General features: G+C 35.2%; 2 protein-coding genes across 4 annotated transcripts; both read left to right on the top strand.

Annotated features, from left to right (window-relative positions):
* The first annotated feature begins 200 nt into the window (after positions 1–200).
* On the top strand, positions 201–21,261 carry LOC138706436 (uncharacterized). 3 transcript variants are annotated; one of them, XM_069835743.1, is made up of 13 exons: positions 201–340; positions 3,369–3,441; positions 4,621–4,750; positions 6,764–6,868; positions 9,482–9,668; positions 10,126–10,342; positions 12,414–12,522; positions 13,296–13,394; positions 15,933–16,104; positions 16,382–16,607; positions 17,152–17,329; positions 18,522–18,652; positions 21,094–21,261. In XM_069835743.1, exons 1-13 carry the CDS (start codon positions 334–336, stop codon positions 21,116–21,118), a joined length of 1,659 nt encoding a protein of 552 aa, XP_069691844.1. In that variant the 5' UTR covers positions 201–333; the 3' UTR covers positions 21,119–21,261. The 3 variants fall into 3 exon arrangements, 2 of the variants coding, with proteins under 2 accessions (XP_069691844.1, XP_069691845.1); XM_069835744.1 differs by lacking the exon at positions 201–340 and adding an exon at positions 424–534; XR_011333996.1 differs by lacking the exon at positions 17,152–17,329 and having other exon boundaries at positions 21,094–21,233.
* Positions 21,203–23,157, top strand: LOC138706437 (distal membrane-arm assembly complex protein 2). The gene is given in 3 exon segments (XM_069835745.1): positions 21,203–22,781; positions 22,784–22,930; positions 22,933–23,157. Coding segments are annotated over 3 exon segments (807 nt in total). The 5' UTR covers positions 21,203–22,201; the 3' UTR covers positions 23,013–23,157.
* Positions 23,158–24,396: the final 1,239 nt, after the last annotated feature.

Below are 24,396 nucleotides of genomic sequence, written 5' to 3' on the forward strand. Positions count from 1 at the left end.
TTAATCACTATGAGGGTTAGCAAACCGGCTGAATCTCTACATTAACAATACAAACATTATTCATCCATGATACATATTTGATACATTTTACTTGCTATACTAACACAGAAGTATACCAGATCTAGCGGAAAACTACTTGATTGGCGATACTGGTTTTTTAGCTCTCTTTGTGCGCTCTTTGTATGCGACGTTCAATTTTTGTGATCTCTTTGCACTACTTTCCCGCTCTTTTCTTTTGTTTCCTATTCTTTTGAAGTTTTTACTGGTTGTTGTGAAGTAGAGCTATGAAAGAGAAAGAAAGTGTTTGTTTGGGAAGCTACTGGAGAAGTGATAATGTCAGGTTTGTAATTCTGTCAGGTTATGTGCAGAATCGTGCGCTTTACTTCTTACAAATTATATGTACAGTCTTCAGGGTTAGATTTATTTATCTAGTTGTAAATATTGCGAATTATGTGACATAACCGGCATGTTGTTGAAGTGTCTTTGTTTTAAAGCGTTGGTTTGAGAAGCTTCTCTATGAAGTGATTATGTCAGGTTTGTAAATTTTGTAAGTCAGATTATGTGCAGTCTTATTTATCTAGTTGTATATATTGCGAATTGTGACCCATCGGCACGTAAAAATTCCATGTTGAAGTGTCTTTGTGTTCAATGACAATATATATTAACAATGAATTTGATACTTCGTAAGTGTATAAAGTATATCATATAAAGGAAGTTTCCACCCGGTACTCGTTACATAAGCTGTTAAGTCAGTCATTGTTGTATAATCATGAAAGATGTATATTTTCCCTGGACCAAAAATATATTACAAATTGACTAGAATCACATCTAGTAACAAACTATTAAAATTCTTTTCAGAAAGGAGCCACTGTGTAAACGTAAAAACGACCTATGTAACGGGTACCGGGTACTAGGAAACTACCCATATAAATAACCGGGAAAATTGTAATTGCTATTAACGTTATACAGACCTATTACATCCAAATTCTTGATCGGGAAAACAGTGGCTCTTCCTTGGATTCTACCAAATGTTGTAGCTGGCACAGTTACCTATAATATTTTTCAGAATGACTATGGTTGTTTCACTAAAATGTGCAGGCCTACTCGTGTGTCCATGAAAGAGAAAAAAAAAGTAAGGGGAAATCTGAAAGACTGGTGCAGCTAAGCTCTTTACGAGGTGTCGAATGCACATATTATAGGGAGTGGGCGACGGGAATCAGCCTCTACGTCGTTCTTTAAGATTACAGTTTTCTTTATACATTTAGGCGTAATATATTAAATTTTAATGCTTAAAGCTTCGCTTACCTCCAAAATATCAGATGAACTACGAGGCGCATCCAGAAAGTAAGTCTCCCGATTTTTTCCCCTTGAAAGTAAACGTAATTAGCCGTGTCAATTGCGCATGCGTAACAGATCTATGACGTTTCAATCATATGCCAGCCGGACAGGTCCCGCCTGGTGCCAGTAGCGTGGCAGCAGTGGTCCGAAATGGAAGCTCTTATTCCTTCTCCCGCCGCCTGCGAGGTTCGGTCGGTGATAAAGTTCTTTAATGCACAAAGCATTGCGCCAATTGAAACTCATCGGCAGCTCTGTCAGGTCTATGGGCCGAACATCATGAGTAAGCAGATGGTGCGTCGCTGGTGTAGGCAGTTTTCCGAAGGTCGCCAAAGTGTCCATGATGAAGAGCGCAGTGGGCGACCGTCCCTCATCAATGATAATCGTGTTGAGCTGGTGCTGCAGTGCATCATGGAGAACCGTCGCTTCACGATTACGGAGCTGAGCAGCCATTTTCCGCAGATATCGCGATCCTTGTTGCATGAGATTGTCACTAAGCACCTGCTGTTCAAAAAAGTGTATGCCAGGTGAGTGCCGAAAAACCTGACACCCGAACACAAAATGCAACGTTTAGGAGCAGCACTGACATTTCTGCAACGGTATGACGATGACGGCGACGAGTTCCTCGACAGGATCGTCACGGGCTATGAGACTTGGATTTCGCACTTCACCCCGGAAACCAAGCAGCAGTCAATGCATTGGTAGCATAGTGGATCTCCGGTCAGGACGAAATTTAAACAGACACTGTCGGAACGGAAAGTGATGTGCACTGTGTTCTGGGACAGGAAGGGCATTCTGCTCATTGACTTCCTTCCAAGAGGTGAAACAGTGAACGCTGACCGTTACTGTGAAACACTGCGAAAATTGCGACGTGCCATTCAAAACAAGAGGCTTACTGCAGGTGTTGCACTCCTCCATGACAATGCTCGTCCACATACAGCACGGCGCACAGCAGCTGTTTTGACGGAATTTGGCTGGGAGGTGTTTGATCATCCACCCTACAGTTCTGATCTTGCTCCCAGCGATTTTCACGTGTTCTTGCACCTCAAGAAATTCCTATCCTCCGGTGAGCATTTTGGCAATGACGAAGAGCTGAAGATGTCTGTCACATGCTGGTTCCATTCACAGGCGGCAGAGTTCTACGACAGAGGGATACAAAAGTTGATCCCACGATATGACAAATGTCTCAATTCTGATGGTGGCTATGTTGAAAAATAGCTGAAACATTGCTGTACCTGTTGCCAATAAATGTTTTCCTGAAAGTGTGTGTTCTTTTTTTAAAAAAATAGGGAAATTTACTTTCTGGATGCGCCTCGTAGAACTTAAAAAAACTGAGCTGATGTGTTAAGGTATTCAAAGTTCAGTTTTAGATTGCGTAAGTTATATCGTGTAACGCATAGGCCCTCAAGTAGTATAATGAATAATCAAAAACAACTTTGTTGAATAGCATCAGTTCTTTTAAATTCTAGTAAGCTCGAAAACATTAAATTAAGTTACCTTATTCTCTTTAGAACCCTACTGATGACTTCGTAACCCTAGGTTCATATATAAAGGGGGCTAAACTAATACAGAATTAGTTCCTCATACTCTGCTTATACATCTTCAAGTGTTTAGAGCTCTCTTCTCAGTCATACAAACATAATTTTGGTGACATTACGAAAGTTTCACGCTAGTGTACACCAACGATATGCCTTGCACATACGAATCCTTGACAAGTTAGGGCTAAACTAGCGCTGAGGTAGTTCTCGTTTCAAGTTAGGTTAGTTTAGGATTTTGTTGTGTTTTACATATATGAATCTGTGACAGGTACGGTTAGGCTTTTGTTTTGCCTTGCATATACACTGGGCAAAGGCTGGTGAGTTTTTGTTTTGTGTCAGTACTGGCCTGTAATAAGGTAATGTAATGGCGGATTTTCACTTCCGAGATACCAGAACTAATTGTGTGCTAGTGTCACATATAAAAACATATTTTAGTTATGTCTAGTTTTTTTTTGGGATTTGTTTCGAATAATTGAATCTTATATGTTTTGTTAGGATCCCCAGTGAGTGATACTGAACTGCGAGATAGCGAGGAGAGTGATATACTCCCATCAGAGCTGAAACACATGTAAGTTTGTTACACATTTATTATAAAGTTCTTATTTTTGTAATTTTCATTCAGTGAACCAGAAATTTTTAAAGCTCTTTTCATTTATTACTCTGTATGGTCACCATCCTGTAGCATTACAATACTTCTTGTCACTTGGATATGAAACAGCAAGTTTTGATGGTGAAATCATTGCAATAAGTGAAATCTCAGGAATCTTCTATGCCACATCAATAAATTTAGGAATGCAGTTATATTGTCAGACTCCAAAGCAGCTATTCTATCACTCGTCTCTAAACACACACCTTCATCTCAAACAGCAGAAATAACTAAAATGCTCTCTCAATTAATATCACTCAATAAAAGAATTGTATTCCAATGGATACCATCCCATTGTGGAATCCTGGGAAACGAGAATGCGGATGCTTTAGCAAAGAAGGGCAGCACTGCTACTTACAGACCTGTTACTAAATCTACATATTACTCTGTGAAGAGATTTATTAAATCTACATACTTAGACTTCAACAAACAAAATTTGATAACACAATCCCAAGGGAAAAAATGGAACTCTCTGCATCAAAATCCACAGTTAATTCCCGATTTACCACGAAAATCGTCTGTAGCTGCATTTAGATTGGCAACAGGCCATGATTGTTTGGCTAAACACCTGCATAGAATTGGAATATATCAGTCCCCTAACTGCCCATTGTGCAACTCAAACCAAGAAATGGATTCGAAACACCTCAAAATCTGCGCTTCATTGGCTGGTCATGATAATATCTTTGAAAAATATTGGAGTGCAAGAGGTCAAATGACTTTGTCAAACGCCTGGCATTAGAAAACAACAACAATAACAACACTACTTCTTGTATAAAATGTTTAATAAATAACCAGATTTACTTCAATGGTCATTTTCTCGAAAACAGGTTTTTGTCAGTTGGTCTCTTATTGCGTAACTCGGTGCAATTGTAATATGTTGTTGTTGTTTGTTGTTTTCTAATGCCAGGCGTTTGACAATAAAGTCATTTGACCTCTTGCACTCCAATATTTTTCAAAGATATTATCATGGCCAGCCACTGAAGAACAGATTTTGAGGTGTTCCGAATCCATTTCTTGGCAATTGTAATATAAAATGTAGGATATATTGCACAAAGAAATAATACATTTGTACTAATTCAGAAATTACTCTCTTTGTTTTAGAACTGAGGTATATGGAGCACTGATAGAGACTGTCGAGAAGGAAGAGCCCTTTATAAATGGTGGTGATTTTAAAGAAGATGGTATTTTAAATGTTCAATTGTTACAAGATGAACAACAGATTGCAGTTGCGGTGAGAGATTAATTGTTGTGTTCTTCACTTCATTATTGTAAGGAGTAAACAGAAAACATAGTCCTGCTGAAAAAATCATTTTCTTTATTGTTGCTACCTGATGATGCATCTGTGGTGTTACTCTTAAAATCTGTGTTGAGGATTAACGTTCTTTAGGTTTAGAAATTCTGATCAATATATGCGGCAAAATTATAAACTGAGAAATGATTGATGTGGGATTTATTTTCGTGGCTTAAAAACATATTCTGGAATCTTAGAAATTGAATTATGGATCTGGGAAAATGATACTTCTGGGAACAATAGTTCAAGATTTCAATGCACTTAATATAGTGATTATTTTAATTGCTTTATATTGTATGAAAAGAAAGTGTGTCTCATGTTGTAAAGAAGAGATTTAGCCAGTCAGTAGACTGATAGTCTATCAGGAGAACATTAATCTGTTCTGTTGTCCAGCTATAAGAGTCACTCAGATAACAGTTTCTCATCAAAGGAATGGGAGTCAGTCACTGGCAGCTGCTGTGTGATTTGTGGTGGACACTGTGTTGTTGGTTTTATTTTACAATTAGCTCTGTACTATCTCATCTGTTCCCCTTCCTCAGACATGGAAACGGTTTCATGTTTTTTCTGTATTTTTCCTTTGTTCAGAATTTTGAGTTGGTTCATTGACGAAGTTGGTTACGTAAGTAGAATTAGTGAATTTATTTAGCAAGTCATTTTGGTACAGGGCAGAATGTGAATATGGCAGAAACTTACCCCAGTGATTAGAATAGGTATTATAGTGTTATTTATTTCGTATAATGTGGAATCTGCCCAATGCGGAAATGGAAAGTAATATTTATCAAAAACTACTTATATAATATACTGTAGATTATTAATACAATTCATTTAAGATTAAAGTAGTTTTCTACATTGCGAAAACTTGGCCAATCCGGAAAGGATTTTCAGTTCCTTTGATTCAACTTTGGACAAGTTTTAATCTATTTATTTTTTCAAAGTTAAAGGTTGGTTTCCCCCACCTCCCTCGTTTAGTTCTTCGAGTACAATTTCTATGGTATACTTCTACTGTTATATTTTATTAACCATTCTGTTAATATGTTTACAATCGAGAATTTAAATTTCTTAAAGGAAAGCCTATAGATGTACAAGGGATGTGACAAAAACAATATAAAGACAGAAAATAGGAAAGACGCCTATGATTATTCTTTTGAATTTTCTGGGGGACTCTGTGAAGTGGAGTGTGAAGGAATATATGTATAATGGAGAGACAGTTCATAATATATGGGGCGAAATTGAACATAAAACACCAGTGATGTCTCTTCTTTTTGACTTACTACACAAACTAACACAGACCTAACATAAATATCTCTCATTGTCAGAGTCCATTCTTACCATTGCATAAGCCTTTGGCAAATGGAAATTTAGCACAACAAATCTCAGAAACTGTAAACATAAATAGAGGTGAACAAGTTTCTGCAGCTTGTTCATAAGTGGAAACATACAGTCAATTCTGTGACTCCAAAGTAAAATGTGATATGTCATTTCTTGCAGTTTTTCAGGAGCTGAGCATTTAAAGTTTGAAGACTGTGAAAATCGTAGGAATTATGTTTCATAACAACGGGTTAGAGAGAAAAATAATAGACATATGCAGGTCATCTTCTGTCACAGTAAAGATACCTTAAGAATGCACAACATATCGCAAAATCTCATTTTCGCCAAAAATTGGCATATCACCTTTTGCCTTGGAACCACAGAATTACAGGCAGTAGGTGCTTTTGCCTGTTAATTGTAAGCTGTGCTCAGGTATGGGCTTGATTCCCACTTGAACAGACTGTCTGGTTGGATTTTTTTCCGTTTTCCAAATTGTAAGGCAAATGTCAGGTAATTCCATGGCGAATACTTTGCCACATTTCACCTGATCATCTTGCTCTCACTAATTTAATTGATGCTAAATAACGTAGCAGTTTATAAAACTTCGTTATATCATAGACTAAAAAAAAGGGATTTCCTTTCCAGGTGCAGCCATCACCTCAGTGGGCAATGCCATCAAAAGAAGAATACGCAGGTCCATACAAATTCCGTTTTCATATAAATACAGATGAATCAGAAGGTGACTGGATGGTAAGTATTAAAATTTAATACTTATCATTCTATTTAATAATAGAATATTTATGGAAGTGACTGATATTTTGGGCATATATACATTTAGTGTTTGATGAAAATAATATTTTGTTTTCTTGCCTCTGGACTCAAACTGAGGGTGATGAATTTTTATATGGAAAGAATACTAACAAGAGAACATTCCCACTTGGGGGTCGTGTTCTCGAGAAATGTGTCTGATTACAGTAATCCTTGTATGATAAAGAACTCATATGTAGAATATCAGCTACAAATGGCCAATACAAGTCATACAGAAGGGTAGTAACTCGTGGTGCCAATCTTCAGCAGCTGTCCAGTTTTTCATATAAATAGAAGGTAACACAGAAGATTTCTCAATCTAAAAAATATGTTGTTGACCAAATAATAATTTTTTTTTTAAGGAATGAAATAGATGATGATTGCGAGTCTCTGTACACCCTTGATTGTAACGATGGGGAACTAGTGGCGTCAGCTGAAGAAGATGGAGTGACAGTAAAGGAAATGTGTACAGAGATTCAAACAATTGTGACTATATGGGAGAACCTGGTACATGCAATTTGGAAGCACTGTTCCTGTCGCCAGAAAAGAGAAGAAAGGGAGAGTCCATTCTCTCAGAAAAGTGGAACAAATAATAAATTACATGAAGAAGCATCCAACCCATAGCAAGAAAACAAGATAATTCCGTATATCTTACAAGCAGTATGAACGGGCAGTTCATAAAAATATTTACATAATGTCAAGAGAAGATGTTTCCAAGCGATTAGGTACTTTGGTATTTGCTAGATTCACAGATGCTCATAACAGAGAATGTACACAGTACCGGTAGTAATTTGCAGTGATTTGCTTCTCAAATTTCGTGAGATATTGGGTTCACTAATTTCAAAGCAAGCAGCAGTTGGCTTTTGAACTTCACAAGAAAGTATCGGAAATGAATTTCAAATTGCGTCAAAAGCAAAGGAATTCATTGCAGAAGTTAAAGAAATTATTCCGTCATATGAAAAGCAATTTATAATTAATGGATATCAGTCTGAAATTCAATATGAAATGTCTTATTGGCCAACTTTTGGAAGTGTTGGTGTAAAATCTGTCACGAGCAAGTAGTATTTATAATATTCACACACTTACATGTAGAAACAATATTAGGTACCATACCTTCCACAAAACTGGCTTCATTTATACACAGACGGATCCTTGATCTTCAGGGAACCAGGTGCAGGTGTTACGTGCTCTCTCCTCACTTTATAGATCTCTTGGATATGGAACAAAAGTTTTGATGGAGAAATCATTGCAATAAGTGAAATTTCAGGAATCTTCTATGCCACATCAATAAATTAAACAATGCAGTTATATCGTCAGACTACAAAGCAGCTATTCTATCAATAGTCTCGAGACACCTTCATCTCAAACAGCAGAAATAACTAAAATGCTCTCTCAATAACACTCAATAAAAGAATTGTATTCCAATGGATACCATCCCATTGTGGAATCCTGGGAACGAGAATGCGGATGCTTTAGCAAAGAAGGGCAGCACTGCTACTTACAGACCTGTTACTAAATCTACGTATTACTCTGTGGAAAGATTTATTAAATCTACATACTTAGACTTCAACAAACAAAATTTGATAACACAATCCCAAGGGAAAAAATGGAATTCTCTACATCATAATCCACAGTTAATTCCCGATTTACCAAGAAAATAGTCTGTAGCTGCATTTAGATTGGCAACAGACCATGACTGTTTGGCTAAGCACCTGCATAGAATTGGAATATATCAGTCCCCTAACTGCCCATTGTGCAACTCAAATCAAGAAATGGATTCGGAACACCTCAAAATCTGTGCTTTATTGGCTGACCATGACAATATCTTTGAAAAATACTGGAGTTCAAGAGGTTAAATGACTTTATTGTCAAACGCCTGGCATTATAAAACAACAACTTTTCAAATATAATAATAATAATAATAATAATAATAATAATAATAATAATAATAATGGTTTATTTAACCTGCTGGAGTTAAAGTCATACAGCCTTCTCTAACACTCATTACCTGTAAAACTATGTGCTAAATTGAAATGGTTTATACAAGCATAATTTATTTTTGTGTGAGGAGTGATATTAAAAAATAAAAACTATAGGCTTCCATTTAAAATATAGATTGGCCTTTAAATGACCTTCAAAACGTACAAATAATGCAGTTTGCTTTCCTCTTTAAAATCATTTAACTTTATTTCATCAAACATTTCTTTGTAAAAGGATTCGTTTTTTTTTTTATGAGATCTTTAGCATTTTCAACTCAGTGGTCTACCTGATGTAATATAATGTGAAAGTGTCAAAATAACGCAATTTTTATCATGGTTTCCAGAACATCTTATTTTCTTCTTCCTGCCTAGTTCACTTTCCGCACTATCAGTATTCTAGTCATCTTATGTCTGTTTCTTTCAATATCCACTCTTTTGTTTCTTCCATTATTCTTTCTCCAATCTTCACTTTGTGTCCATTTCCTAGAATCTTTTTTGTTGTATTCTGATATTTTATAGTTTTATTGCGATACTTCCATTTTAATGACAGTTATTCTTTGTTTTTGACAATGTACAGTTCTCATACGTGTTGAACAAGCTCTTCACAGACATGAACACTGTTGTCAATATAACCTTCACGTGTGATCCTCTTGTAAGTGGTCTGTATCTGAGAGCTTTGCCAGTCTACAGTGAAGAGCAGCATTTCGAACGACCAGTAAATCGCTGTCTGTCACATCGCATGATGATTGGTTATGATGAAGAAGGTAGTGTGCTTTACTTATATGTACTCTTTATAAATATAATATTGTATGTAAGATTACCGTACGTCCTCATTTTTAAAGGTTAAATTACTGTCTGAAAGGAATTTTATAAATCAACACGAATGTCCGGAAATTGGATCTGTGATATAGTTTTTAAAATGCTTGGCTTTTAAACAATAGGAGCTAATATTCTCGACATATCTTGCATCTTTGTTTTACTCACGAGCCAGGAGCTCAGAATGACATTCGACATTTTTTTTTTTTTTTTTAAGATTTGAAGTACAGAGCCTACCAGTATTTCACTTCTGTTTTCTTATTCTTACTGCTTCGCTTGTTGGTTTGCACACTACTCACAAGAGGTTCTGTTTATCGTGTTATCTCAATTTGCCTAAGTATAGTAATTGGTTCACATGAGCTTCCAGGCAAAGAATGTGGTTATGACACTCATTTTTCATTGCAGAAGTGGATAAAAAGACTATTGAACATGTAGTGCAAATAAAACACCCACAAGCATTGTACGAGCATGATGAGAAGAGTGAGAGGTTCAGTGTACGTCTTGCATTGGATCATGTCCAGACTGATAAGAGAGTGGGTTTTAAATTCATGTGTATGACTTCCTGCATAGGAGGTATGAATTCCCGTCCTATTGAAGTCATCTTCACACTTGAAGATGAGTGGTATGTATTCGTCTATTTTCTTTTGTTTCTCTTCCCTTCCCCAATATGTAGAAATATAGACTAGTGGATATGAAAGAGATAGGGGTTTGGTCTTTGACATCCTCTGAGATTTATAGTGGAGAAAGCTGTGGATACTTCAGTTTCCTTTCATTCTCATTCCAGCATTGCTCTATAACCAAAATTTAATTTTGATATAGTCTCAGAATAGCATGCATAGTTAGAAAGAATTTGACGGGAGTTTCATATTTTGTTAACAATAACTGGGTCTATCTTAGAAGTTGGTTTCCAATGGAAAGCTCTTGATTTTCAATGCATTTTCCTTGCATGCCAATACAGGATTTTTAGATCTCTGTAATATTGTTTTTCTTATTTGAAATCAGAACATGTTATAATTTTTAATGCAATAGACACATTTATGGAGTTACAATATTTGGATGCTAAACTAAGCGTGTGGTAGGCAGTCATTTTTATTGAAATTCCTTTTTTTTCCATGGTGAAATATGAAAGACTGCTTTCAGTTTCTGTTTTATCTTGATTCTATAGGATTGATTGGACATATCTGCCCAAATGTTATCTAACATGTAAGATGTACAATCCTAGTGCCATCATTACTGGCATTCCCACAATGACAGTATTATCTATTACAGTCTATACAAAACTAGAAAAATATTGACAGTTCGCTTAACTAGCCAATCAGAGTTCATGGAGACAGGCCGACATTGCCGACTATTTCGCAGCGAGCACGTGGTAATCAGTTGCTTTGCTCAGAAGTGTTAAATCTTTGTTATTGTGTTACAGCAAGTATTGTTTTCTGTCGTGGCTATTGTTTTCGCATATATTTTGTTGATGAAGGTAGAATTAGTTTAAGTTTAGTTCTAAATTCAATAAGTTGTGAGTGTATTTATAATGCGATTTATAGTATCCGTGTGTTTCACTTATACATTGTCGCGAGACATCACTCCTGCAGTTAGCGGCACAAAACGAAAGGACAGCAAGAGGTCTAGAAGTAACAGAAAAGGTGCTTCTCTTACAAGTCAGACGAAAGAAATTGTTTGTAATGTGTGGGACTATTTTGAGACAGAAAGAGACAATGGCGGGTCTCTTATTCCTGTACAACAGGTGATAAATACAGTAGTACTGCAGAAGCTCTCAAAATAGGAAAGAACACCATCGTTAAAATAGGAAAAGAGAAATTTAAGTTCAATGAGCAAGAGGATGCACCTTCTCGACTTGAAACTCCTGGAAAAAAATGAAAGTGGAAAAGAGGGTGACAAATTTAGATGCCTTTCAGGAGGATATAGTCCGGTGGCATGTATATTTATATTACAGACAGAAGGAGCATCCTACGTTAAAATAGCTGCAAACTTCGTTTCAAGATGCGGATATTTTTCACTGCAGTGTTTTTTCTTTGCACATTGTTGTAAGGAATTTAGGTTTCAAATATAAAAGAAATCAATGGTCGTAAGTTGTTAATGGAGAGAACTTATCGCTTACACACTATGTACCAGATTCACATTCATTCATTTATACGTTGCTTATTATTATTATTATTATTATTATTATTATTATTATTATTATTATTATTATTATTATATTCAGCTGGTCAAAGATTACTATATGATACAAATTTATGAGTTCGTGTCAGCTGCTTAGTTCCAACACGGCAGACAGGCGGCGCAAAGAGTTGCACTGCACTACCGCACAACTTCACAACATCGTTTCCTTCCTAGGTGTAAGAGACAAGTGTCAATACCTTTCTAGTTTTGTATAGACTAATGTTATCATCGCCTCTGCTACTACCTTTAACATCACCAGAATCACCTACTTTGTTACCGACCACTACTGATACTTCCACCATTATCATCACCACATTCTCCAACTTTATCATTACTACTACTTCCGCCACCACCTCTTCCTCCTCCTCTCCCTATCCCTCCTCCTCCTCTCAAAGGACAGTGTAAGGTAATACTAATAATATTATTATGTTGGCTACCAAATCAGTCATTTTGAAACTCATATGTATGCTTTTTATCCATGCCTGTTCTGATTAATATTGTTTATTCATTTTCAGTGGTACTATAATAGGACGTTGTACAATGGGGGTAAAAATAAGTGAAAATTCCTTGCGAGAAATTAGAAGAGCTGAGAGGCGAGCAAGAGCAGCAGAAAAGCGACTAAAGGTTAGATATGAAGATATGCATATATGAATCAAAATTACTTTAGTACTCTCAATTTTTATTTTATATAATTCCTTGCATGCACGTATTTTATATAATTAATTTAATTCCCATATAATTCTAAAGTAAGCTTTTAAATTGCCGTGTTTCTTTGTAAATGATTCAGCAGACTGATTTAAAAATCTCATCTTGTGATATTGTCCACACCTGTGGAGTAACGGTCAGTGCGCCTGGCCGCAAAACCAGGTGGCCTGGGTTCGATTCCCAGTCGGGACAAGTTACCTGGTTGAGGTTTTTTCTGGGGTTTTCCCTCGATCCAATACGAGCAAATGCTGGGTAACTTTCGGTGCTGGACCCCGGACTCATTTCACCGACATCACCTTCATTTCATTCAGACGCTAAATAACCTGAGATGTTGATACAGCATCGTAAAATACCCCCCCCCCCCAAAAAAAAATAAAATAAAAAAAGAATCTTGTGATATTACAATTGACATTTGTCTCTAGTTATACAGTAAAATGTGATTTGGCATTTACGGATGTAATAACAGAATTTATGTAATCGTCTTCAATAAAGATGTGAGGTTTCAGCTTTGTCGTGGAGATAAGTAGGATTTTGTTTTCAAAACCTGTTACTGAGATATTTTTTGAAAAATTAATTATGTATGTAATTATATTTTTGGATTTTTCTGTTTGCATTTTAAATTTTCACATACTTCTAGCTAAACCAAAATCCGTAGTTCCTGCAAATTACTAATTTACCTTTTCTCGTAACAGGCATCCCCGACTTGTGCCATGCCATCCACAGAAGTCTACCCTGGGCCACATAACTTTCAATTCAAGGTGGATAACAGTTTCTCTGGAAGAAATTGGGAGGTAGGTATTCCTTTGTTATTAAGTGTAATTTAAAAATTTCGCAGTGGCCAACATGGTGCGAGGTTTTTTTTTATTATTATTTTTTGCACCACGACATAGATATAGGAACATTAAACATTACAGAACTTTGTGTGAGCTACATTATCAAGAAAAACAAGAAAGAAAAGTCTTTTCTGATGACGAAGCTGACACATAACATTGAATTATTTACAAGTCTATGACAATGCAGAATCCTTGAACAAAGATTTGTTATTGTATCTATTGGATACAAGGATGTCATGCCAGCCTCAAACAGACACAGGGGCATATGATAACAGCTATATTCATTTCAGTGAATGGAGAAATGGAGTACTGTGAGAAAGATGGTTTTCCAGCTACTTCTTCACTGTTTCCCTCCCACAGTCTTGTATATTTCATACATATTTTGTGTAATATTTGTTGATACATTGTATGAGCTGTGGAGTTACCATATAGCTGCATATATGATCGCTCCCCCCCCTCGATTTTTAATGCCGAAAAAATTGAGGATGGGTCCTATATGTGCATATCTAAAAAAAGTTAGTAGAGAATCAAAACATAAAATAATCATATAATAATATGATAATAAAATAATCAAATAATGTGGACCTTCCATCAAAATATTGGGAAGCAAGAAGGATGATGACTTCATTGTTAAATCCAAAGCATTAGATACACTCACACACACACATAATCAATAAACCTACAAGATCCTTGATACTATATTGCAAAACAATTCGTAATCATTCTAGAAAACAAGTATAGACCATAACATACACCAGCAGCAAAAGGTAGAAGGAGATTCACTGGCTAGAGGAATGGGGCAAGGTGAGTTATTACTAGCCAGCATTTAGCCTTCCACCAGATCAAAGAAATGCAGCTTTTTATAGTGTAAAATTGTATAACTTGCTGCCTACGGAATAACTGTAATATTTCGGCAATATACAAGGCAAAATATACAGTACAGTAGAACCTCTATTATCCGTGGTAATGAAGGGGATGGACTAAACGGTTGATCGAAAAAATCGGATAATCCGTACCATGAAAGATTTCGTAATTTCCTCCTTGGTCTTGTGTTTAACTCGCTAGATAGTGGATCAGAAGTTCGCTAATTTAAGTCTGGTTGTCAATGACGGGTTTTTAAGGGGCAAAGAAGCCCTTTGTAATGACTGTCTCAGGAAAGATAGGAATAAAGGAGGTCTCATGTTGTAGATTTACATACTTTTTACACTTTATCTTTGCTTTTTTTTTTATTAAATCGCGCAGTTGTAACTTCAATCTCGTATTCCGATGCGAGATGAGCTACAGTTTCTCTTTCTCAAACCATTCAATTATTTCCATTTTTATCGATACTTAGCACAACACGTTTTCTGTTATATATAACACCCGTGGAAGACATTTTATATACAAGTTATATTATAGAACGACAATTCGAACAGTAGACAATGCTGTGTAATAACACTCTCTAACGAAACATATGTAGAACCTACTAATATGATGTACAAAACAGTACTTCATATAAATTATTTATTTCTGAAGAAAAAGAAGAGCGAGAAATAGACAGTCGGATAATCCGTCAATCGGTTAATAGGGTGACGGATAATCGGGATTCTACTGTATATATATTTTTTCACTCTTTTACATTTACTGGCTAGCATTCAGCCTTTCAGCATAGCTAAGAAATGCAGCTTTTTATAGCGTAAAATTTTATAACTTGCTGCTTATGGAGTAACTGTAATATTTCAGCAATGTACAAGGCAAAATATACAGTATATATATATTTTTTTTCACTCTCTTACCTTTACTGGCTAGCATTCAGCCTTTCAGCATATCTAAGAAATGCAGCTTTTTATAGTGTAAAATTTTATAACTTGCTGCCTGTAGAGTAACTGTAATATTTCAGCAATGTACAAGGCAAAATATATGTATATATTTTCATTCTTCAAAAAAATTAGAGTGGAGGGTCTTATATGCTATGGGGTCTTATTTGCGAATAAATAAGATACTTTTTTTTTTTTGTTAAGGTTGTAAAAATGGTACTGTATGTTTTGAATTTTCGACACAAATACATATTTTCAGTGCTACTGATATTGAAAAGTTCTTTCTTTCTCCTAAATTGTTGAACACAAATTGTTCATATTAAATGTTTAGAAGCGTTTTGCTTGGAACATATGCACAATAAGAGACATAATAGTTGAGCAACTCGAGTTTTTTTCTAAGTCAAAGAATGTCACACTGCACATGTTTCGAGCAGAAAGCTTTCGGTCATATGTTGATGAGATATTCATTTCGCTTTTCTGTTTAAATATTACTAAGAAAGAATTAAAACTATAGTCTCTTATGAACCATGTTATAGATCTTGAAACATTTTTGCCCGCTCAACAGTTATGTCCCTCACTGTACACACATTTTTTTTTTCTCGAAAAATAACAGTAATTTGCTTGAGGTTCTCAGACAGTGACAGTTACTTACTTTAAATCTGTAATTAGGAGTGTTTATTTATTTTTTCTTTATTTGCAGTACTCTGAGGACATGAATAAATTGTTTATAAATATAGACACTGTTATACATTTTGGTTTCAAATGTGAACCTGATCCATATGGATTCTTTGTACGAGCTCTGCCAGTATATAGTGGTGCAGAGTCATTCCAGGAGCCTGTGCTTCGTTGTTTCGATCATCGCATTAATACAGGTAATTTTGCACATCTTGGTTTTGGTTAACAAAAATTAAAGCCTATAAAAATAATTTTGTCACTTGAAGATGGTGTATGTAATGTCATAGCCAGAGGTATGATTTATAAGTAAATTGTTTTTGTTACACTATTTATTGCTGAAATTTCATAATATGTGTACGAATTATGTTGAGTATCGAAATCAGTGGATTCTGATATAAAGCTATTTATTCCCTTTAGAAAGTATGCATTATTTTCATAACTTTTTTGTTCACGTGACATTATTTGTTATTTCAGGTCCTGATAAGGAAATGAATATGTCTGTTGTGCTTTCTGATAATTCGAATGCCATATATGAACAAGATGAAGCTAGTGGCAGAGTGAGTGTGAAGGTGGGTTTAGATTGCCCTCAGGCAGGAACTGAATGGGTAGTTGTATCCTTCAGGTTTATGTGCAAGAATTCCTGTGTATCGGGTATGAAGAGACGTCCTACTGAAATAATATTCACCTTGGAAAAGGAGAGGTACTTATGTACACATTTTACTATGTTTTGTCTGTTTTATACTGATATCTGGGGAATTTTTACTCTTAGTATATGGATTGGGAAGCATTGAATTGAATAGAAAGCTTAGTCCAGTCACAACAACTTGCTTTACTTACACATGTAAGTAACAAGGAGCTGCACATGCAAAACAAATTGTGTCTGTAGTAAAAACTTCAAACTTTTGTGAAATGTCAACATCCCAGCTGCAATACCAACACAGAAAAAAATTATTGTGCGTTATTTTCCGATCCACCCTTGTACTTTTGCCAATGTGTGTAAACCTCATTTTCATACATTCCACAATGTGCTGGAACTGTTTGCAGGAAAAAAAAAAGTACATTTTTGATAAAATTTTAATTTAAATTTGTTTAATTGTTTTGTATAATTCTTTGATCTTGTTTGTCTTTAGACTTAGATTTATTGAAAACTTTGGTTACTTAATTTGTCAAACTGATTCATGTAATTAAATGATGGCTGTTGAAAGATGGAATAAAATACAGGAACGTGTTTGTTTTGTTTGTAGTGGAACTGTAGTTGGTCGTGAAAAGTTGAATGTTAGGATCTGTAGTTGTCCTAAAAGAGATAAAAGGAAAGAGGAGGCAGATTCGGAAAGAAAGCAGAATCCTCTAGTGTTCGAGACTACACAAACTGAATCAAACCGGAAGAAAACAAAAACACAGTGTGACAGTGAATATAGTCAGGTAATACTAAATTTCAAAATCTATGTTTTTACGATATTTAGACTAGAAATATCTCCTTAACTCAGCAATTCACATTAGACTTAAGGAATATTGAAATAGTTTTTAAGAAGGATCATGGCATGTGTTTGAATCATAGTTGCTTGTCCCTGGTTTGGCTGGCTTAAACTAGGGATAAACCCATAGTATAAAGCAAGGCCGAAATAATATTTTTTCTTTAAAGAAATTCGTGCTGTTTTATGCATGTATTTATTTATTTTCACTACTCAAGGTTCTCAGAGATTAAATTTATAGAAAAGTTTGTGGTTATGGAAAGTGCAAATTGATCCCATAGGTGGCAGGGTTAGATTTCTGCAGTATTTTTTATTGATGAGAGTATGCAAGTATGAAAGTAGAGACTATTACAAGTAAATAACCACAATAATAAACACAGTGCCAAATGCTTGTAGTAAGTTTAATGGGATCTGTTCTCTCTTCATAAAATAAAGATCTTTTCACTACACTTTCTGTATATAAGGACACTTTAACACATTGATTTGTCTTTTTTTTTTTTTTTAAGTTATTCAGTTTGCTAATACTGCGTTCTTTAACTTCGTCAGCTACGTTGGGAACAACTCTTCTGAAGATTTAAAACTTGTTAGAATCACTCCTACATAAAAGAATTTGGAATCCTATCATTGTAACATGTTTGATATGATCTTCCAGTCTGTCCAATGCAGAAGTCATTGCAGCTATTGCATGATAGTTTGTATACACGTGTTGGATTGTATTTGTCTCTCTTGTCTGTGTGTTGAGTTGTTTTTGTAGTGTGTTCTATGTTGTATTTTAATTTTTGAAAGATGATGCAATTTGTATGTGTTTTTATTTTCATATGTTAATGTGATTTATTTATTGTGTTCTTGCATTTGTGTTATGTTTCTTTGTATTTTATCTTATGATGCTGTCTATTATGTGTTGGGGTTGTGTCTATTTTCCCGTGCTATGTCTTCCATCTAGGTATTGATTACACCCATGGCTGAATTATAGTAGTAACGAATACATGCTGCGTAAATTGGAATTCCAGTGTTGGTGTAATTTCGGGAGAGACTTAAGGAATGGCTCGTATATGTGTGTCTATATGTTTTATATTTATATATCGTATACAGATTCATTGTAAAGAACATTTCCATATATGATCTTGATGGTGATGTTGCAGATCTGTGGAGAGACTGAATATTTGGATGTTCTTTTATACACACAATCGCGAATTCAGAACAAAATAAAACTGGAAAAGCGAGAACCCAATGAAAAAGAAGCAGCCATTCTTAAGAAATATGAGCAAATGTTGTAAGTATAACAAAGTTTCCATATTCATTCCACATATAAAATCTGCTGAACTGTATACAAATAGGGTGACAGCTCATGAGAGGAAAATAATATTAATGAAATGTGGGAACCCATTGAAAAAGAGGCAGCCATCCTTAAAAAAAAATAGGAGCAAATGTAAATATAACAAATTTTTCGTATTTATTCCACATAGAAAATGTTCTAGTGAACTGTACACAAATAGGGATCTGGTCATGAGAGAAAAATAATGTTGGTAAGAATTAGACCAAATTAAGGCTGAAGGTAATGGAGGGAAGTAAGAGTGGATATAATAGCAACCTCTAATGAGAAAAGTATGGAAGCAGGATGAAAATGGAGATTCTAGTGAGGGGAGAGTTTAACCAATACAAGTTAAAACTTCTTTTATATGTTTTCACATATATTCACTTTTTCTGAACTCCTGGCAAAATTCTTACACTTCCCATGTTAATTTATTTTGGTTGTAAATTTTTCGTTTATATGGTATATGTATAGATTTTGTTTGTCCTTGGCCGTGAGGCCAGCAGCCGGCTGTTCGGTCTTGGCCCTTCATGGGCTGTAGCACCACGGATTATTATTATAGATTTGATTGATTGTTCAGCTCTGTAGCGCTATATGATCTACAAGAAAAAGGAAATAATCTAACAAAAAGTAAATAACAAGAAAGAAGTTAGGTCCCTCTGTGACAGAAAAAAGAATGTTTGAAAACATTATATTTAATGAATTTATAAAATTGTATGCTCTTCATCAGATGAAGTGGATGAATCTGAAGGGTCTAGTAGAATGTTCCGTGGAAGACTGCTCTTGATTCTTGTGGGTTGAATGGATCTTCTCCCGAGAGAGGAGCAAGCTGCTCCTGAGACATTGTTAAGGTGTGAGAAGAATGTTTTTGCCTAACTACAGACGAATTCTTGTATAGTGTATAATCCCAGTTATGTATGTAGTTGTGAATTTTGGACAAACCATGGTGCATAAACAGCAGTTCGTGTTGAACATTGCAGCGATTGTCGTTTGTTTATTTTTGAATCCAGACTGCACTTTCTGTGAAATATAAAACTGCATCTTTTGTATTCTTTGATAGTCTAAAACCGAATTGATAATCATTAAGTAAATTTTCAGATTCCAGAATCCATGTTAATCTTCTATTGACTAGGCTATTTGTTCTAATAATTTTGAAAGGCATGATGTTAAGGATATCAGCCTGTAGGAGCTGTATTGAGTTCTCTCTTTATTGGGTTTTACAAGAGGAATAATAATTGCTATTTTGCAATCTTCAGAGTAATGTTCAGTTCCCCAGATGTTGTTGAAGATGTTAAGTATCTCGCAATGTTTGCACACCACAACTGAACCCGACACAATAAAGCCTTCTTGTTCAAATTAATTCGCTGTATCCACTTTCGAAACTCTGGGTTTAGTATTTTTCTTTGTTATCACACCAGATACACCTGCTACCAGAAATTCTTCTCCACATCTCCATAGAAAGTCAGGAATAGTGATTTGCACATGTTACTAATACACAGAGAGCATCAGAGTGGTCAGTAGCATGTGTTACAGGGTGATTTGGTGTATTTCTGTTTCAGAATGAATGAAATTCGCTTCACGTTGTATTATCTATTTCATTTGTCCTGCTAATTAATTCGTAAATGGATTTATTTAAAAAATGCATATAATGCAAAATTGGTGTTATTTAGCAAAATGAGGTAAAATTTGCTTTATCTTAAAAATCCGCGTCATTCCACCATTTGAAAATGAGTCTTATGATGACCATGTAGAATAATGTATCAACAGACTTTTGATGAGTGCAATAGAAACTGTTTTGGTTTTATCGCAGATTGCGAAAAACAAACACCTCTAGGTAAGAGTATAACTAAGCAAATAGGAAGGAAAAAGTAAGGAAAATATGCAACAAAAAATCCTAGATTGGAATAGCGCTAAAGGGGGGAACTATAAGGGAAGATTATATATATATAATGTGTGTGTGCGTGTGCGTGTGCGCGCGTTTTTTTTTTTAACAAAACTAATGTAAACATAATTAATGTTGCTGTGTCCCTGTATGCAGAAATGTGAGGGCCATCACTACATGAAGCAGCTGTGGATAAGAAATATTTTTATCAGCCAGCTTTGGCTCTAAGCAGCTAAGATTTTCTCTAAGTAATCTTACATTCTTCAGTTATAAATTTGAGTACTGTAAGACTTAAAGATGGCTTAACTAAGAAGTTCTAGATTTCTCTTGCGAAATTTCACTTAATTGACTTAACTCATTCTTCCTGTATAATCTTCAAATGCTATCTCAGATGTTATTAAACGTCATTTCAGTTACACGTTCTTCTCACATATGGTTTCTTTTCCCATATCCTCATAATGTGTACATGAAGTTTTACTGTATTTCGTTTTTAATCTACATAATTTTTTTGTTGTTACAGGAACGAGTATATGCGCTTACTTTGAAGTTCGAGATTGTGCCAAATGTAAGAGAATTGAGATAATAGAATTTGTTTAATAGTTTATATTTTATGTTGCTGTTCACGAGAAAGTTCTTGGAAGGAATGTACATTGAAGCAAGTGCGAGAGGTTTAAGGGTGAATGTGTCTTACTACTACAGTATATGTTCTAAATGGGCATGTTTCATTCAGGTGCATAATACTCCCTCAGAGATAAATTGTTATTCTAAGATTAAAAGTGCATGAATTGGATCAAAAGTGAAATAAAAAGTAAGCAAATAAAGTGGACAGCTTCAAGTGTAATTGTCAATCAGCATATATTAAGAATTATAAATACGCGTTGATATTGTTTGCAAAATTTCTCTTTACACATATTCATTTCACTTTTCAATATTTCTTAAAAGTTAGATTGCTTGTCACACAGCTTTTGTTCTAACATTTTTCATACTGAATGAACTTCCTATGGAGAAAATACTTATTTTAATAACGGAGAGTAGTATCATACACATTGCTACTTCATCAGTGAGCTGTATAAAATTCTTGTACTGTTCACCATATTCAGCTTCCCTCTAATACTTGTAACATTTATATTGGATGGCCTATATTGATGTTCTCTGATGTTTCATATTGAAGACTATGAACCATTTTGATGTATTTAATTTCATTCCTGGTATTTTTTATTGCAGTATTTGAAATACTCGCATATTTTACTGTCTTCTCTGTGGCTATGCCATAGGAAATGCTTGTTCTTTGAGTTTTGTTTTGACACCGCATAGCCTGTCTTGCCCATAATTTCTCACTCGTCTTTTACTGTCTAAGCTGTAGTTAAAATCACACTTAAAAAAGCATACTATATTCGCAGAATTCACACTCAGTAGTAATTACTGAATTATAACTGTTTGATATTTTCAACAATAACATAATAATATGCTGCAATTTACAGCTCTACTGAATCACTAGCAATAAAAATTCTGTACCACCAGCCTCAACTATAGAGAGTTCTTTAGAGCACCCTATCTCTCTTTGATATTTCACATTTCCCATGTGAACAGTCAACATTGACTACAGCAGGGATGATTATATTCAGAAAATGAGGCACCAGTTTGTACGTTTGTGGATGCATAGACCGGTATTTTCATTTATCACTGGATTACAACACAACACACATTGCACGGAATCAAAAGCAGAAACAAAATCTTTGAGAAAGCCATGGGCCCAGAAAGAGGGCGAATGGTATAGCACTTTCCAAATGTTCACACCAGAAAAGGGCATTAGTCTTGATATGGTCAGAATATTACAAAGTAAAATAGATCTGAGGCCAAAAGCACTACGTCATTGGTGGGAGCGATTGCAGAAAGAAAAAGAAATTTTTGTTATGAGATACATACCGGAGCGCCATGAGACACTTGGTAGTGATCTGGCTGCTGCACACTTCCTAGTGCATCGTGGTGCAGTAGTGAAGTTCGTAGGCTTCTCTGAATGGATAAAGCATGAAAGAGATAATTATAATTTCCCAAACAACTATGATCCTTCTTACCTCATAGAAGCAATTGACGCATCTCAAATGAAACTGTATTATGAAGGTTTTCGCAACATGACTAATCTAACAAGGTCGCAGTGGTTGAGTTTCGCAAACAGCAATGAAATTGATTACTGGTGTTTAGACTAAATCAGGGCGAATATCAATCAACTCTGGAATATCTGGACATAAGCAACTGTTCACAAGTCACATATCGTGGGATTGGTGCTCTGTATTGCATGAACAAACTTCGTATGCTTAAAGTGCATAATGTTGCAGAAAGTGAAACGTTTCAACTTTCTTTTTAATGCTGGAGGACATTTTTCCACAACTGAAAATTGAAGGTGTAAAGTATTTAGATGTAAATAAGACAACCGTTTAAGTTTATTGGACTTGTTCTCGTATAGTAACTGCTTTCTTAAAATTAGCCTATGTTTCCTAGTGATTACAAATAAATGCACTAAATAGACTTTAAAAAAACCTTCCATAAGCACTTTCTCGTGAACTACAGACAGTATATGCACGAAATGTGCTACCAGCCAAAAATGGCTTTACCTAGGGTACCTTGCTAGTATAGTATGTATCTCCTACATAGTACCTGGACATTATTGTATGAATGGAACAGTATGTGGTTTTAATTCATGACTGTGATTTAAATAGTATGTTTCATAAATGTACAATTTTTTGTTGCTTCTTGAGCTGTACATGTAAGTGACATGTTTGGAGAAATATTTTTATGTCTTCGTATTTTATTGAGGGATGTGTGAATTCCGAAGCTTTTAAATTCTGTTTAGAATTGGAGCTGTATGTACAGTATCAGAAAAAAGTAATGGGCCAACTTTTTGAGGTCGTTTCATAGTGTGATTCACATGATAACGTTTGTAAGGTGATTGACTTGGCAACCAGAAGCATGGCCTTTTGTTTTGTTGCAGTAGCTCTGTCATGAACAGGTAACAGATTTCTAGGTGCTAAAAAGGAGAGATTTAGGACTTTATAAAATCCAATGTAGGATTTTTGGGAGTTTATATAAAATTAACAATTCATAATTTTAATTTTAGTAAATATTCCATTTTAGGTGAGTTTATGGCCCAAATTTTGTTTCTGAACTGGTGCTGAAAATGAGTGCTACTGAACTGAAGATTCAAATTCTATTAGAGAAAGAGACTGATTGCTGATTCAGTTCCATTTCGCATTCCATTTCAGGTGCATTGACTAATTTGTAAGCACTTGCCTAATCTGAACAACCTACCACTCCTTTTATGCTAGGTTGGACTTTGCCAAATGAACTTTGTTCCAGGAAATTAGGTAAAATTTTCTTTCCTCCGCTTCGAAGTTCAATATGGAACAAACTTGCCAGATCAGTGTTTGTCTCTAAGATAATTTTGTTACATTTTAAAAAGCATTTTTATAGTGTTTTTGGACATTTTTACATTTTAGTACCAATATTTTTATTTTAGATATACGCGAAATACCAAGACGCTTTTCGTGTATTTGTCTTCAGGCATTTATGGGAGTTTATGGTTCATTTAGGCGATTTAGGTCCTATAGAATTTTAACGGGGATCCTGTGTACATGAAATGCAGAGATGTCTTGATAATATATGTCTAGGATATAGCAAACAAAATAGATACGGAACTAGAAATCTGTTCTAGTCATGAGGAAGGGAGCGGATTCGAGCCTCATCCCAGTGAGTTCTCCCCCGCCCGTGGCCTGGATAACTTTAAAGTGGAGTTTTACACAAAAAGTGGAATAATTACTTCCCAACT

The sequence above is a fragment of the Periplaneta americana genome, chromosome 9 (genome assembly GCF_040183065.1).
Source record: "Periplaneta americana isolate PAMFEO1 chromosome 9, P.americana_PAMFEO1_priV1, whole genome shotgun sequence".
Taxonomy (NCBI): Eukaryota; Metazoa; Arthropoda; class Insecta; order Blattodea; family Blattidae; genus Periplaneta; species Periplaneta americana.

Bases quoted from the DNA above. Each gene is read 5' to 3' on its own strand.
- LOC138706436 (XM_069835743.1), top strand. The intron at 9,669-10,125 runs GTAGTGTGCTTT...TTTTCATTGCAG, and splicing joins GATTGGTTATGATGAAGAAG to AAGTGGATAAAAAGACTATT. The intron at 13,395-15,932 runs GTAGGTATTCCT...CTTTATTTGCAG, and splicing joins TCTCTGGAAGAAATTGGGAG to TACTCTGAGGACATGAATAA.